Source organism: Calidris pugnax, unplaced genomic scaffold, assembly GCF_001431845.1.
Source record: "Calidris pugnax isolate Ruff unplaced genomic scaffold, ASM143184v1 scaffold102, whole genome shotgun sequence".
Lineage (NCBI taxonomy): Eukaryota > Metazoa > Chordata > Aves > Charadriiformes > Scolopacidae > Calidris > Calidris pugnax.
Genome location: NW_015090846.1, coordinates 4883148 through 4897670, shown reverse-complemented (window position 1 = coordinate 4897670; position 14523 = coordinate 4883148). Strand labels below are relative to the sequence as shown.

General features: G+C 51.9%; 1 protein-coding gene across 15 annotated transcripts in view; it reads right to left on the bottom strand.

Moving 5' to 3' along the window:
- Positions 1 to 782: 782 nt before the first annotated feature.
- The window catches only part of DAB2IP (DAB2 interacting protein), a 202076-nt gene continuing 188335 nt past the window's right edge, over positions 783 to 14523 (bottom strand). For 12 of the 15 annotated variants that reach the window (XM_014942895.1, XM_014942900.1, XM_014942901.1 and 9 more), the window contains 4 exons: positions 12006 to 12158; positions 8931 to 9133; positions 7901 to 7988; positions 783 to 6214 (listed from right to left, as the gene is read on the bottom strand). In XM_014942895.1, the coding sequence (XP_014798381.1) occupies positions 6047 to 6214; positions 7901 to 7988; positions 8931 to 9133; positions 12006 to 12158 (612 nt within the window). In that variant the 3' untranslated portion in view covers positions 783 to 6046. The remainder of the gene's footprint in view (positions 6215 to 7900; positions 7989 to 8930; positions 9134 to 12005; positions 12159 to 14523) is intronic. The other 3 variants (XR_001412131.1, XM_014942897.1, XM_014942899.1) reach the window with 3 other exon arrangements.

Sequence of the window (14523 nt, the reverse complement as noted above, 5' to 3'; positions counted from 1 at the left end):
CTGGCTCGTTCCTGCTGGGAGCCAGCAGAGCCCGGTGACCAGCCCAGGTGCAGGGCTACTGTCTGGGCACAGGAGTGGCCACAGGTGCTCTCCACATCCCCAGCCACTTGGATGCAGCCAGCCTGTCTCCCCCCCATCTCTCTCAGAGGAGCTAATTATGGTGATGTTAATGAGGCAGAAGTGTTGATGCTGCCCAGGGTTTTAATGACTCTCCTCCAAGTTTTCTGCTGCTTTTCCTGGTGAAACAGAAGAAAGGTTTGGAAGGAGCAGTGGGCACTCTGCCCACATGCCCCTCATCCTGTGGCTCCCCTCCCTGATCCAGAGTCCCTCCCCATCTCTCCTGGAGCCCCTTGAGGGACTGGAAGGGGCTCTAAGGTCTCCCTGGAGCCTTCTCTTCTCCAGATTGAACCCCCCCAACTCTCTCAGCCCCCCCTCCCAGCAGAGGGGCTCCAGCCCATTTGCTGGTACCTCCCACTGCATCTTCTCCTTCTGGCCTCTCCAGGCTGCCAACGTGCCCAAAGCAGGGATGGGGCTCCTGGCCAAGTCCTGGGGGTTGGGGGCCCTTGGAGCTGCTTGTCCCCCGTCTCCCCTGGTGCCCAGTGCTCCCCATGGCTGGGGGATGGGCACAGATGGGAAGGTGGGGGTCAGCCATGGCTGAAATGCGGCTGTGAGAAGCATTTCAAATGGTCTGTCTGGAAACATCCATGTGTTCACGTGGCAAGTGTGTGCCAAGATGCTCTAGAAACTGGAAATGACCCATTAGAGGTGCTGGAGCACTTATGTAAAATATCTAAATAAATCTTTAATATTTCTAATTGCAAATGTACATAAATTGCACGGCCACATCATTTCTTTAAACACCAACAACTTTCTCTGTACATTATTACATAGTTTAAAAGGAGCTGAAGTAGATTCAGCAAACACTTCCACTTTGCTTCTTTTTGTTTTTAAACATACTTACAAAAAAAGATTTGCTTTTCTTTATAAGAGGATATAAAACATAGCAACTGCTTATCAGGAACAAGTATCAGCCTAAGCAGATATACAGAGAGAGGTATATCTTAAGACACAGTGATGTATGATAAAGGAATATGTGAGGATGGAGACTGCACTCTGGGTACCGGGAGCTGATGCAGGACCATGTGGCATTTACAGCAATGTCACTGCTCGGGTGAGCTGTGAAGGTCAATGCTTGAACAGGGCGCCATTGTCCAAAGCGTGGTGGTTTCTGGATGTTGTGCAACGCCCTCAAAGATTGGATTTGGTTTCTAAAGCCCATGAGCTGCATGTTGGGGTGCTGCTGCCGTCCTCCCTCACCCCCCATGGGTCATTTTCCCCAAGGAAAAAGGCATCAGTTATCTGCAGGGGCAGGACGGGGCTTGGTGGCCCTCAGGGCAGGGCAGGTGCCACAAGTCCAAGCCTTGTGGCTACTCAGTCTCTACCCAAATTGCCCCGGAGAGTCAGGGATGGGCAGTGCCCCTTCCTGGGGCCAGCTAAGGGATCTCCTGGTGGCAATGAGGCCACTGTGGCCCACACCATGTCCTAGAACTGGCCGGGCTGGAGGCCTGGCTTGGGCTGAAGGCCAACCTTTGGGGACAAGGCTGACCCTGGCAGTCATGGCAGGTGGAAGGAGGGAAAGCTGCCGGGCACCCACCCTGGGGACAGGGTCACAGGTCTTGCCTTTGGACTTTCTACTTGGCGCTCTCCCAGCAAAGCTCAATGTCAGGGATGGGGCAGTGACCTCGGTGGAGCTGCTGGACACCACTGGCCATAGGGGCTGCTGTCAGAATGGTGTCTCCTGGGGGCTGCTACCCCTCAGCCCCAGGATGGCGGGGGAATGAGCCCCGTGCCTGTCCTGCTGAACACATCAGTGCATCTTCCATCTCCTGGGACTAAAGCTCCTCTCCTTGTTCATCACAGGACAGACCCTGGCGTGGTTTCTATTGCATCTGAGTATGGACATTAGTAACTGTGAAAAGCCTACGAGTGCTCTGACTATGGGAGTGACTGATTACGTGCTGATTGCTTTCCTAGGGGAGCCTGCGACGCCTCGCTCGGGTCCACCACGTCCCTTCTCCCTCCAGGAGTAGTTGTAGTAGCAGAACCTGTGTCCCACACCCTGCAGCAACCTACGGGGCTGCCAGGCCAGAGGATTCAGCGTGTTCTCACAGTGCAATCAGTGCTTTACAGCTGCAAAAGCAGAAAATAAAAACCAACCAGACTCAAATGACGATGCCGAGTGACGCAGGACTCTTTGGATGGCGGCAGGATTTGCTTAAACTGGTGCAAAAGGGGCTGGTGACTACACTGTAGGAGGAGCTGGCGTGGGGAAGGACTTGGGTCCCTCCAGGCCTTTGGCACTGAAGCCATAATCCCTGTCCCAAATGATGACACTTGCAGTCCCAGAGACCCTGGGATACTGGTCAGTCTGTTTCATCCCCCTTCGCACAAAATGTTGCTTCTTATTTTTTGATTTTTCTTTTTTTTTCTTTTTTTTTTTTTTTACAAGCGGTCACTACAGTTTGACAAAACCCCAAATCAAAACTCTTAAAACAGAATCCTTGAGGTGGACCAACCCTAAATCTGGAGCCCAGGCTTCTCTCCCTTCCCCTTCCCTCAGGTCTCCAAAGGGAGGAGGCTGAAATCACAACCTGGGTCTGGTTCCAGATTCGTAAGTTTGAGGCCACCTCTCCAAAACAGCAGTGAGAAACAGCCAAATCCTGACCGAATAAGCAGCACCAGAAGTAAGTTACTATATACAACTGTTAGTGAGATAGATACGTTACAGTAAACACTGAAAACATTTACAAAAAAAAAAATATTAAGACTCGTATTGAGATAAAAATCTGAGTGTGTTTTCATTTTGTTTACACTTTGACGAGTTTGCACTAGAACAGCCTCTTACTGTAGAAAGCGCAAGACCGAAATAAAGAAAAAGAAGGGAGCAGCTGACGAAACGCTGGGGGTAAGTGAGGGGGGGGAAATAGTGGTTGCTTTGCTCTGGGATTGCCCCCCAGTATTGCTGGGCCAGGGCCAGGTTGGGGGGGACTGGCCGGGCTGGTGGGCTCCCTGGCGCTCGCTCGGGGACGCACACGCACACACAGAGAGAAATGTACAGTTTATAAATAACAGAAACACAAACTGAAGGAACAGAACTGAGCTGAGCCTGGAGCATGATGCCTGCCCCCCCCCAGCACCCCAGCTGGGCAGGGCAGGGCGAGCTCCAGTTGTTGAGTGTCGGGGGAAGGAGAGCAGGGGAAGGGGGGGTCTCTACTGTAACCACATTTTGTCCTGATTTGAATTTTTCATACTGGCTCAGGAAACTAAGCAACAACTCCAGAAGGTGCTGGCAGTGGAACTTCTAAGATATTTTTAATAACTCGTGGAAGGATTTAAGCGTTCCTGCTCTTTCAGCAGAACAACGTGTGTTCAGTGATTTGCAAGTTTGAGGTTAAAGCAGGAGTTTGTGACAGCTCAGGGCTGGGGGAGCGGTGCCTTGGCTTGTGGCTGAGCAGATAAAGCTGTACTGTGCTTAGCTTCAGTACTAAACAATTCTTTTGAGGGTGTTTCTCTTTTTTCCAGCTCTTAGGGAGAGCACTGACTGCATCCCAAAATCACTTCCACGCCTGAAAGGGACCGCGCTGCCGGTGGGACGCCCTGCTATCGTGTCTCCATTCCTCTAGTTCCTTCTCTCTTGGAAAACTTCCGTCTCTGGCAACACAAGTATTTTGGAACTCAAAAACAATCAGCTCTAAAGGTACATCTCAGGGCAAAAGCGGTTTAAAATGAGTCTTTTTTTTTTGCAGGGTTCTTACAGTGTTTGCCTCTGGGGCAGAGGCAGATGTCAGGGCAGGTGCCCAACGGTTCACAGCACCCTGGGGACTCCTAACCTGTCTGGGTCTTTCTCCAGTTGTAACCTTGTCAGTTTTGTGAGGTTCTTCAAAGCCATCTGTGCTAGTCTCCAAAATTCAAAGGTGGCTGTACTTGCCATAAATACTTAAGTTATTGATTTATTTTTTTTTCTCTGAGGAGCTCCGTTTGGGGTCTGCAGGCGTTGGCGGGGTGTGGAGACCTCGGGGCAACACGTTTGCTCCTCCAAGGACCGAGCTGCACCGGGCTCAGCCCAGGGTTCCAGGGCACAGAAAAAAACGTTTAGGAAAAACAACAACAAAAAAAAAATCTTTAATTTTGAAAACAAACTGCGTGTGGAAGAATGCTGTTACTGAGCCTTACGGCCGCGGGGGCAGCATGGCCAAGTGTCCTGCTCAGGCAGCCTGGGTGGTGCGAGGCTGGAGATGGACCCTAAGCTGTGCAGAGCCCAGGGAACGTCCCAGTCCCTTTGACTGTACATTTACACATGGCAGGAGGAGCTGGGACAGGCGTTGAGCAGTGTATTTAACCTTAGTGGGCGGAATAGGCAGATGTCCTGTACACTGTACACTGTCATCCGTATCTCAGAGAAAGCTCTCTGCCTCTCGGAACGAGTGACCTGCTCTGAGAGTGGGAGTCGTGAAGTGCTAACTTAAAAAAAAAAAAAAAGCAATAAAAAAAACCAAACCACAAACCAACAAAGACAGCGTGGCGGCAGGTCAGCGGCACAATCCCCCGTTAAGGAGGTGACCCCTCCGCTGAGCACATCGTGTCTCGTGTGCCGAATCTGCGTTTCTGCAGTTGGGAAAGTCTAATCCTGGCTTATGCCTGCACAGTGCTCCTGACAAGGGGGCTCTCGGTGGTGGCTGCTGTTCTTGTTGGTTACTCCCTTATGACCATGTTTTACATTCTTCGAGCCGGTTAATTTCCATGCAGTGCTCATTCCCAATTTAAAGAGGACAGTATTCCAGAAAATGGGATCTTTTTTTTTCTAATGCATACTGTGAAAGAAAAGAAATACAATTACCGATCTTCATGGTTCTTCAGGGCTTTTTTCTTGTTTGTCTTCCTCCCCAGAAATAGCAAAAAAAAAAAAATAATCTCTGCACAGAGCATTACATCCCCATAACGAACCCTTTCTCACGCAAGACGCCGGCCACTCCACGCAGCCCCTCACTCCCCTCTATTGTACCAGGCACCAGAAATCCAGCCCCGGTCCCTCCGTCACGGCTCGGGGCCAAGCTCAGGCAACATTTACTTTATTCTGTGGTCAGAAGTTGGGGGGGACACACACAGTGCCTGGGGGGGACTATTGCTTACAAAGACTCTTCCCCATTACTCGTGAGCGAGCAGGAGCTGGAGAGAGGACTCCTCAAGTTGCCATCCACCCTGTGCCAGAGCCATGGGCTCGCTCAGCTGCCCCGGGGTTGCCCAGGGACCCCCAGCAGCACCAGTCATGCCCTTCTCCACTGCCCTGGTTCCCCAGGCAGCACCCCTTTGGCTGCCACATCGCACCCCGTGTGCGCCCCCACCTTCCATCTGGACTGTGCTCCCTGCATGGGCGGAGTTAATTAAGCCCTAATTAGCTGCGAAAATGCCCTGTGGATGGTTACTGGCTGTAAGGGTCAGTGGCCTCACACCCAGCCAAAGCTGGGCTGGGGGTTTGCCTTGGGAGAGGGCTGTGCTCCGGGGGGGTTTGGGGGGCACAAGCTGTGCTGCCATCCCTCCTACGGCTGCATCCAGCAGCACCCCTGAACTGGACTTACTGGGCCACTGCCTGCTGCAGGCTCTGCCCAGCTCCCTTTATTTCACCTACTACAACCACAAGGACGTTATTCCTTGCTGGGAGGGGTGAGGCATATCCTTTGGGCAGTTTAGAAGGAAAAAGGTGACTTTTGTTTAAACATTAAACACTGATTTTAAATCCAACAAGTGACAGCGATTCTCAAATATATGTTATTTCCTTATGCCACTCATCTCACACTCGATCTCTCCGTCCCCTCAATGTGCTGGCATTAGCATCTCCCACAAAGGCTCAGTCAAGCGCGCCGTCCGCAGAAAGGAGCTGGTTTCTCTGGGGGGAGAGAGCAGCCGTTCTCTGAAGCCGGGGCTCACACCTCCTGCTGCACCGTCTCTCTGGCCAGGCCTCCTCTCCTGCGGCAGCGCCCTCCACGCGTTAACAATTACTGCTGTTTCTGAATTCTCCATTCTCTGTAATCTGCAATTTAGTTGGGTTTGTGGGGGAGATCCCATTACGCGTCTGCATGCTGTACCTCTCTTTCAGCTGAGTAAGGGCACTCATTAACCGTGCGTTGGCAGCATCCAATGAAGCAATGCGTTTCTCCTGCAAACAGAGAGGCAGAGGAGAACAGTCAGTGGAAAGGATGGAGACCTTCTGTCACCTTCTGTGACCCCAGGGCTGGACCCGAGACAGTGACCCACGAGCCCCATGGACCAGCACCTTTCTCTTCAGCATCCTCAGGTGAGGGGTTTTTCAGTGCTACACAGCATTTTTTGAAATCCACAGGGCCACAAACACTTTTCCTGTGCAACGTGAGCTAAAGTCACTTTAGCATCCTGAAGAAAACAGAGATAATAGAGTTTCTCTAATTCTTCAGTTACACAGCAACTCATTGTACTGTTGTTTGCTCTAACTGCAGCTGTTACAAAGATGGGAAGATCCCTTCTCTAAGCCCAAGCTCTCCCAAGATAGTTATTCCTGTCAGTGTTTAATCGATTTTGTTAGTGTAAATTAATAGTTGAAATGACTTGTGGCCTCCGAGGGTGGCTTTGATGGCAACTCTCACCAATCACAGTATGGTAAGGATGGCAGCAAGACCTTTGGTGTTGCAGCCCCATTCTGCCACTCCTGTTCTTTGTGACACTGGACAAGTCGTTGCCCTTCTCTGCCTGCCCTTAGCAGGAAGGAAGAGGAACCACTCAAAGCACAGCAGTTTGCTCCAAGCAGGGGCTTGGAGCAACCTGGTCTGGTGGGAGCTGTCCCTGCCCAGGGCAGGGGGTTGGAACTTGATGATCTTTAAGGTCCCTTCCAACTCTAACCATTCTATAATTCTACTGTAGAGCCTGAGATGACCCAGGCAGTGCAGACTGGCTCATGGTGAGAGCCTCACAGGTCACACAAAGGTGGAGGAGACAGGGCAGCCCCAAGGGGAGCTGCTGTCGGGCTGTGTCTGCTCCGCTCGCACTGTACGGACACCCCGATACCTGCCTGGCTCTGCCTGAGCACAGAAGGGAACACCATCATTTACTAGCTTTGAACAAATTACTCTACAGAAAAACAGTGATTCTTTTCACAAAGTTACTACTCTCTCATCTCCTTTTTAATTAGCTATACAGTAAATTAGTCATGAGGAGTGACTCACAAGTGCTTAATAGGGTTGTTACGAATAAGCCTAGGATATGCCATCCCTCAGCCACAACCTGTGGGAAGGCCTAGCTGCTGAGAAGGTGCTGATCTCTGCCTAGGCAAATGAAAAGATTATGGACGCTATTTACATATTCTCTTTTCCAAGTGTAGCGTTTTGCACCCCCAATCTGATGCTGCCCTGGCATTGCAATCCACAGCAATAACTGAGCTCAACAATCCGGCAAACCACAACCCACGGGCTGAACAAAGATGCTGGCTTTGCTCTGGCCGGGCTTTGTGTTCCTTGTATCCAGAATTACGGGAATTATGGGAACATGAACACCAAGCAAAGCTCAAGGGACCTCAAGCTGAGCCAATGAGGATACGATCCTTCCACAAGCTGACTGAATTGTGGGCACGATCCTTCCACAAACTGCCACCCCCCATCCTCTGTGCCACCTGCCAAGCTCCAAGGCTGGAAGCAGCTGTACGAGTGCAAATGTTGTGACAATAAATCACATCCTGCCAGATTCTGACCAGCTCCACCACCGACTGCAGCTCGGTGCTCACCCAGCTCGAGCTGGCACTGCTGCATGGCGGGGAGGCTGCACGGCAGCGGGCTCACCCCGAGAAGTGCTGCAGCCCTTGGGATCAGGGACTCACCTGTGCATCGATAATCTTCTGCTTGGAATCCACGGCAGCCTGCATTTCTGCGTGGTCCTTCTTTAGTTCCTCCTCAACTGACATCAGCCTGGTAGCCAAACAGACAAGAAAAGAATTACACTTGTTGGGCTCTGTGAAGCCCCGATCTCCGTCTCACGCACGCCTGAATCCGCCACCCGGAGTGAAGGCTACAGATCATGTCCTCATTTAGTCCTGACACCAAGGAAGCAAAGGGCTGATGTACATCTCTGAAGCAAGAGCTGTGAAATAGCAGAGAAGCTGCTCTACAGCCAGCACTGGCCTCACAAAGCAGCCCCCATCAGCCACACCAGCTCAAGCCATCTCACCTCCCACTGCAGTGCTGAAGCACACCCTGAGATGTGCCCAGGACCCACAGTTGTGCAGTGGAGCACAAAGGAGACACATACAGTCATTGGCACTGCCTCTTTTTACACACAAACCAGCTCAGAACCAGTCTTCTGTCTCTAGAGACCTCTATAGCAGACTGGCCCAAAGCTTAAGTGATACAGAAGAGTGAAGGCTGACCCATTAACGAGGGCTGATTAAAGGCACTAAGTGGTCTTGGCTCAGATAGCTGTGAAGCACGTGGAACAGTCTGTGTCCTGCACAGATGCAAACACTGCACCACACTGGGCAGGAGAAAGGGATTTGTAGCTAGGAGTTATGGGGTGGTGATGAGATCTTTAGCTAAACATCAGGAAAAGAACATTTTAACTGTTACATCTATCGCTCATATGAACAGAAGAGCAAGCCTGCCAGATCCTCCGAGAGCTGGGGCGCGCTGCCAGCTCTCCCCTCCTGAAGTTTTGCCTTTGTGAATCAGAAAAATGGGGTTTTCCTTGTCCCAGGGAACAAGGATGGGGGACCCAAAGAGCCAGGGCTTGAAATCCCACCAGGAACTGCAACCCAGAAGGGGAAGAAAGTGAATAAATGCTGGAAAACCCTCATGGGAAACCCGTCTGTACCTCCAAAGAAACCTGCATCTCCAGCACTCCCACCTCCCCTGTACCTGCTGATGATGCCCTTCATCTGGATCTCCTTATCCTCCTGCTGCCTCCGGAGCCTCTCCTCGCTCTCCTCCAGCCTGGCCTGATACTCCAGCACCAGCTTCTGCGTTGTCTCCTCCTGGCACTTGAAGCGAGTCTCATATTCCTCCAGCTTCTTGTTGGAGATGCGAAGCTTGTCCTGCAGCACCACTAGGTCCTGCTGGTACTACGGCACGCAGGGACAGACACAGGAGGAGAAAACACATGAGGCACGTTACCCAGTAGGGCTTTGCCCTTGCCAGGATCTCCCCATAACCCGGTCATGCCCCTCTCCTTGCATTAGACTAGCTGCAAACCCGTATCAGACAACCCCGCTTGCCGACACCTCCTCTTCGGTCTTCTCCGCGCGGGGCTAGGAGCGATGCTGGGATCCGCTGGGCGGGCAGGTCACTGGCAGGTTCAGAGAAGGGGTTGTTAGCAGAGTCTGGCATTTCAGGAACGCGGGTTAGAGCGAGCGAATGGCAAACGCAGCGGGCACCGTCCTCACACCGACAGCGCGGGGGTGGCCACAGGCAGGAGCCGCACCGGTGGGGTTTTGGGTTGACACATGAGCTCTTCGGTCTAAGACAATAAAATGTGGGTGTTCTGGAGGGGCTGGAAGCCAGGCAGGAGCTGTTAGTGCCACCTGCCAGGCAGCGGGCTCTGCCACAGGGACACACAGAGGCCACCACCATCTTGGCACAGAGTGGTTGCCCCTCAGCAAGGCGAGGGCAAGTGGCTGGGGAGCGGGGCCAGTGAGCCCTGCCACCTTTTGAAACCACACTCGGGTGTCAAACCAGGGTTCAATCTGAGAAGAGCTGCTGCATGAAGCCAAGACCCCACAGTTGCACTGGGCATTCAGAGGAAGCTAAAAATCAGCAGCAGCAGAACCACATAAAGCAATTATAAAAATGAAGAGCTTTCTAACTCAGTAAGATTAGGCTCAGCTATGGCAGAAGCACAGCATTCAGTACAACTTGCTTTGCTAAAGGAAAAGCCAGTGTGTGGCTGTACAGAAACCCCCAGCTTTAAATTCAAAAAAAATTATCTTTGGAAATTTTCTTTAAAACAAAAAAAATCTCAACTGGAATAACCTTAGAATTAGCATGGAGTTGATCATTTAACAAGCTGCTTTTAAAGAGTCAGATATGGGAAAAAGACTTCCATCTGACTCATGAAGTCTGTTACAAAGCTGCAAGTGTTATTCATGAACTGACAAAAATGTGCTTTATTGCCTTTTGCCTTGTTGAGCTGAAAATACAGCCTTCCCCTTTGGCCATCATCCCCTGTCTAAGCACTGAAACGATGGCCCTGGTTGTGTCCCAGTTCTGAGGGTCCTGCTGGGGAATGGGACCAGCAGATCAGCTGCTGCTCTTGTACCTGTTCAGCTGGACCCCCAGCCCGTGGAAACCCACGCTGCTTTCCTGCCATCACTCCAGGAGCAGAGCAGCTGACGGCAGAAATCTCTGTTAACAGCTCCTAAGGACTGAAAATTTATCATGCTGATGTTCTTCTTGAGTTGCCAAAGAACTGGGGCCGTGGCAGGCGGATGGGCAGGACCCCTGAGCTCCTTCTGCCCGGGCAGGGACGGGCAGCACAGACCACTCTGTTCTCCCTTTAGCAAAGCTTTCACTGCGGCACTGAAGCGACACAGTTTGCACATGTAACCTGGAGCGATGAGGGAACACAAACGCCCATACAGTTGCACAGAAGCACTAGAGTCAGACAGAAGGGAGTTGCTTGAACAGGAAAGATTAAATACCTACCCTAGCCTTAAAATAGAAGCAGCGTAAGTGAGCTCAAGTGATAGCAGGAGAGGCCTCAGAGCCCGAAGGAGTCGCTCCTGTCTCTAGAACACTTGTCTCATTCTCGGTTACCGTTCGTGTCTCACAGTCATGGGGAGAGAGATTATGCTAATGGCGATCTTTAATGTCAGTGACTGATGTGACAGCAAAGTAAGAGAAGATGCTGCATGGGAATGAGAGAGCAGGCTCCTGGGGGTGGGGGCTCCCTTGGAACTCGGGACAGGGACCTGTTTCCTGCAATACCCTCAGAGAAGGCAATCCCACCCTCGCCTACCATCAGGAGGACCTCTCGGCACAGGACAGGCACGTCCTGGGGTCAGCAGCCCCTTGGGCTGGCAGGGCAAGAGAGCAGCCCCTGTGAGTGCCCAGCTGGTAAAAGCTGAGCCCGTGTCACGGGGAGGGTGCCAGGAAGGGGATGAGTGACAACGCCTGGCATGGGCCATGTCCACAGTGGAGGCCATCTGCCCGCCCGCGGGAGCTGGCAGGCGTGGGATGGAGGTGGCCAGCACACCGTTGGGTGCTCCTACAGCATCCCACCTCTCTGCAGCGCCACTGGAACAGCAGAACCTGCCACTGTCATCTCAATTATGGACTCGAATGAGCGCTGAACCCCTTCAGAAACCCTTCAATGACTAAGTGCAACAATAACCCTGTGCATGATGCACCGGTCCGAGAACTCCTTCCCTTTGATCTGCTGCCTGCTAGTGTCTCTGCTGAGGTGGCAGTCAAGATTCCTGTATCTCTACAAACAAAGTGTGCCAAACATGTACATTTGTCTGTGTCAGCTGCTGTCTGATCGGTACATGTCTGTGAATTTACAGGAATGCCCAAAGGAGCAGAAAGGCAGGAAGAAATGGGGTGAGCTCTCACAGAACTGCCCTGCTTCTCCTGGGACAGCCACCGCCTCGTACCTCCCCATCCCTACCACACCTGCCTTTGGCATTGCACCTGAACTTAAGAGGTGACAGCACACAGCACAGAAAAATGAGAACAGGAAGGCTATTGTAACGAAAACAGAAACATGTCTGTGCTGGGAAAACAGGAAAGAGGTTCAGGGAGGGTGACGTCTGCTGTTCTGTGGGTGGCAACACGTGGCCGGTGGGACAGAAGAGAGCACAGAGCACCCTGACAACCCTCTCTCCTGGGCAGGGACCTGCCACACAGCCCACCTTGTCCCCAGGGCACTCAGAAGAACGACATTCAAGGAAATCCTCTCTCTATTTAGAAACTTGTTTCAATCCAATCAGGTTTTACCTTTTCTGCTTGGCTGAGCTCGTCCTTATTCCTGAGCTTATCCCTGTGCTTGGAATCTGGGTCAATGCTTTCATCTTCTAAAAACTGCATGTTCATATTCAAAAGCCAAGCAGCAGTGCGGTCCAGGGCATTGGGGTTCACAGGAGAAGGGGCCTACAATGAAACATACAACCATAACAAAAGAAAAACCTGTAACAGAAATGGTCATGAAGCTGGAGAGAGAGAATTTCCTTCCAAGCAAGCCCTCTCCCGTGCTGCTCACACAGCAAGGAACGGGCCTGAGCTACCAGAGTGCTCGGGGCTGGGGGGTAGGAACAGCTCCTGTTTGGCACCCCGCATTATTTTAGGTCAAAAAGGCTGGATTCTTCCCTGTGCTACCCTGGGACAGATGTACAACGGTGGGGTCCTGCTGAAAGCAACAGGCCAGGTTTCTGAGCAGGCCCTGTCACCTCGGGGGGACACGGCCCGAGAAGCGCAGAGCTGCAGGAGAACGGAGTGGCTGATGTGGTATGTCCACTCCACAAGCAGAGGGGTCACTCAACTCTTCAGCCTCTCTTCCTGAGTCATCTTTTGGCTTGTTGTGGAGATTTCACACAGATACAACAAGGTCTGCAAACTGCAGTGCTCCTTTTGGTCATGCAGGTGCCTTCCTGGAAGAGGTAGGTTTCTTTTTGGCTGAGACCACACTTATGATACTGGAGAGGTCTAAGTGCTCGACATCTTAGTAGATCATCCCTAGGTTTGTTCCTGTAGCAGTGATGTTCAATGGTCACTGAGCCAGAGCTGCTGCTTTTCACTCCTAGCATGGCCTAAATATTTTCCAACCACATCACAAGGTTGAGGAAGTGAATCTCCAGCTATTTCCCCTCCATCCTGGCTCATTACACACTGCAGTAAACAGTTTCTTGGATGAACACGAGGGATCTGGATGACTTGGTTGAGGGAATTCAAGTTAATAAGTCAGAAATGTCGGGGACTTTCTTCTTCATTCAAACCTCTGGACAGCAGAGAAACCCGGTCACTGCCAAGGGTCCATACTCAGAAGGAGTGGGAACTGGTTTAATCAACTCGCTGGGGCTTTCCAATGACATCTTCCACTCTGGTCTTCAACTTCCAGAATTTTACATCACAAGCCTCAGACTTGGCTCATGAACATCACTTGCTCTCATCCCTCACCCAGCTTGTGGCTTTCTGCTTTTTCTTCCATCTCCAGCACTGTACTTGTGGCTGCTTCTCAGAATTCTGGCTGAGGAGCACTGGCCACCCAGGGTCACTTCAGCAGTGTTAAGGCCACCGGTCCAAGGCTGTCAGTGAGCAGAGCTCAGCCCACTGTGCAGGAGGCCTTCTGCCTCTTTCTTCTGCCTCTGAAGAAGTAAAAAAAGACATCTGATCTGGCCCAGGACAGTGGGGAAGTCAATTCAGCAGAGGAACTCACAGCGGTAGAGGAAGCACTTCTGGCTGGCAGGAACGAAGTTCATGGACTTCTACTAAGATGGTCACCAAATGGGATTTCTTTGTTCTCAAACAGCATTTAATACCACCCACTATGAGCAGTTTCATCACGGTTCACAGAGGCTGCTAACACCCAAGTGAAATACGCAGATGAAGGGTAGGACGTGCATTCCGAGGGCTTCAGGTCTTGAGAGAAACGTTGAGAGGACAACAGGAGTGGGTGGAGGAAAGATCTGCAAACACAACTTGGCCAGGGCTTTCCAAAGGTCACTCGGAGCTCACTGTTCTCTCTTTCTACAAGAAACTCCGCTACCAAACGGGCTGCTGCTGCTTGTGGAGCTCTGTGCCCTCTGCACCTAACGAGTATCGATCCACTTTCTACAGATGCCGCTACACGGGATGCCTGCTAATGTCAGTGCTTACGAATCGATGCCGTACACATGGGGCTGACAGAACAGCCTTCCAGGGCAGCACCGACACCGGCCTCCGCGGCTGCCCGGCCACGGGGAGGCAGTTGCACCCACTCGGTTGCTCTCCCAACACCATCCTGTTGAAAAGGTGCCTTAATGCTGGGCCTGGGCTGAGACGCAGCGACCTCTTGCCAGTTGTCCACGTTCTCTGGGTCTGTGTTATCTTTAAAACCTCTTCCTTTAGGCACTGAGAGGCCCTACTGTGCTAACTTTCTATAGGGCTAGTTCTGAAATGCAGAATGAATAAACGAGCACTGGAAAAACAATTTATCCGTGCCAGGAAAACCAGAGGGCCCTGGGTCTGTGATCTACTGCTTTCAATTTTAGCACCACCAATAGGGAAATTTATTTCTGTGCAGACCAGTGTGTGGTCTGGGGCCTGAATCACGGTAGAGCTCTGCCCAGCAGGACCTTCACTCTTGGTGGGGAGCACGCTCCTTCCTCACGGCTCCCACCTCCCCAGAGGCACCCACAGGAGGGTCCGGGAGTGCTGTGGCTCCGCTGGGACAGGAGTGGCAGCAGGGAGACTCCTAGTTACAAGAGAAGATCAGGGCCTGGTCCAAGTCTGGGAGATGGCGCGGGGTTGACTATGGCAT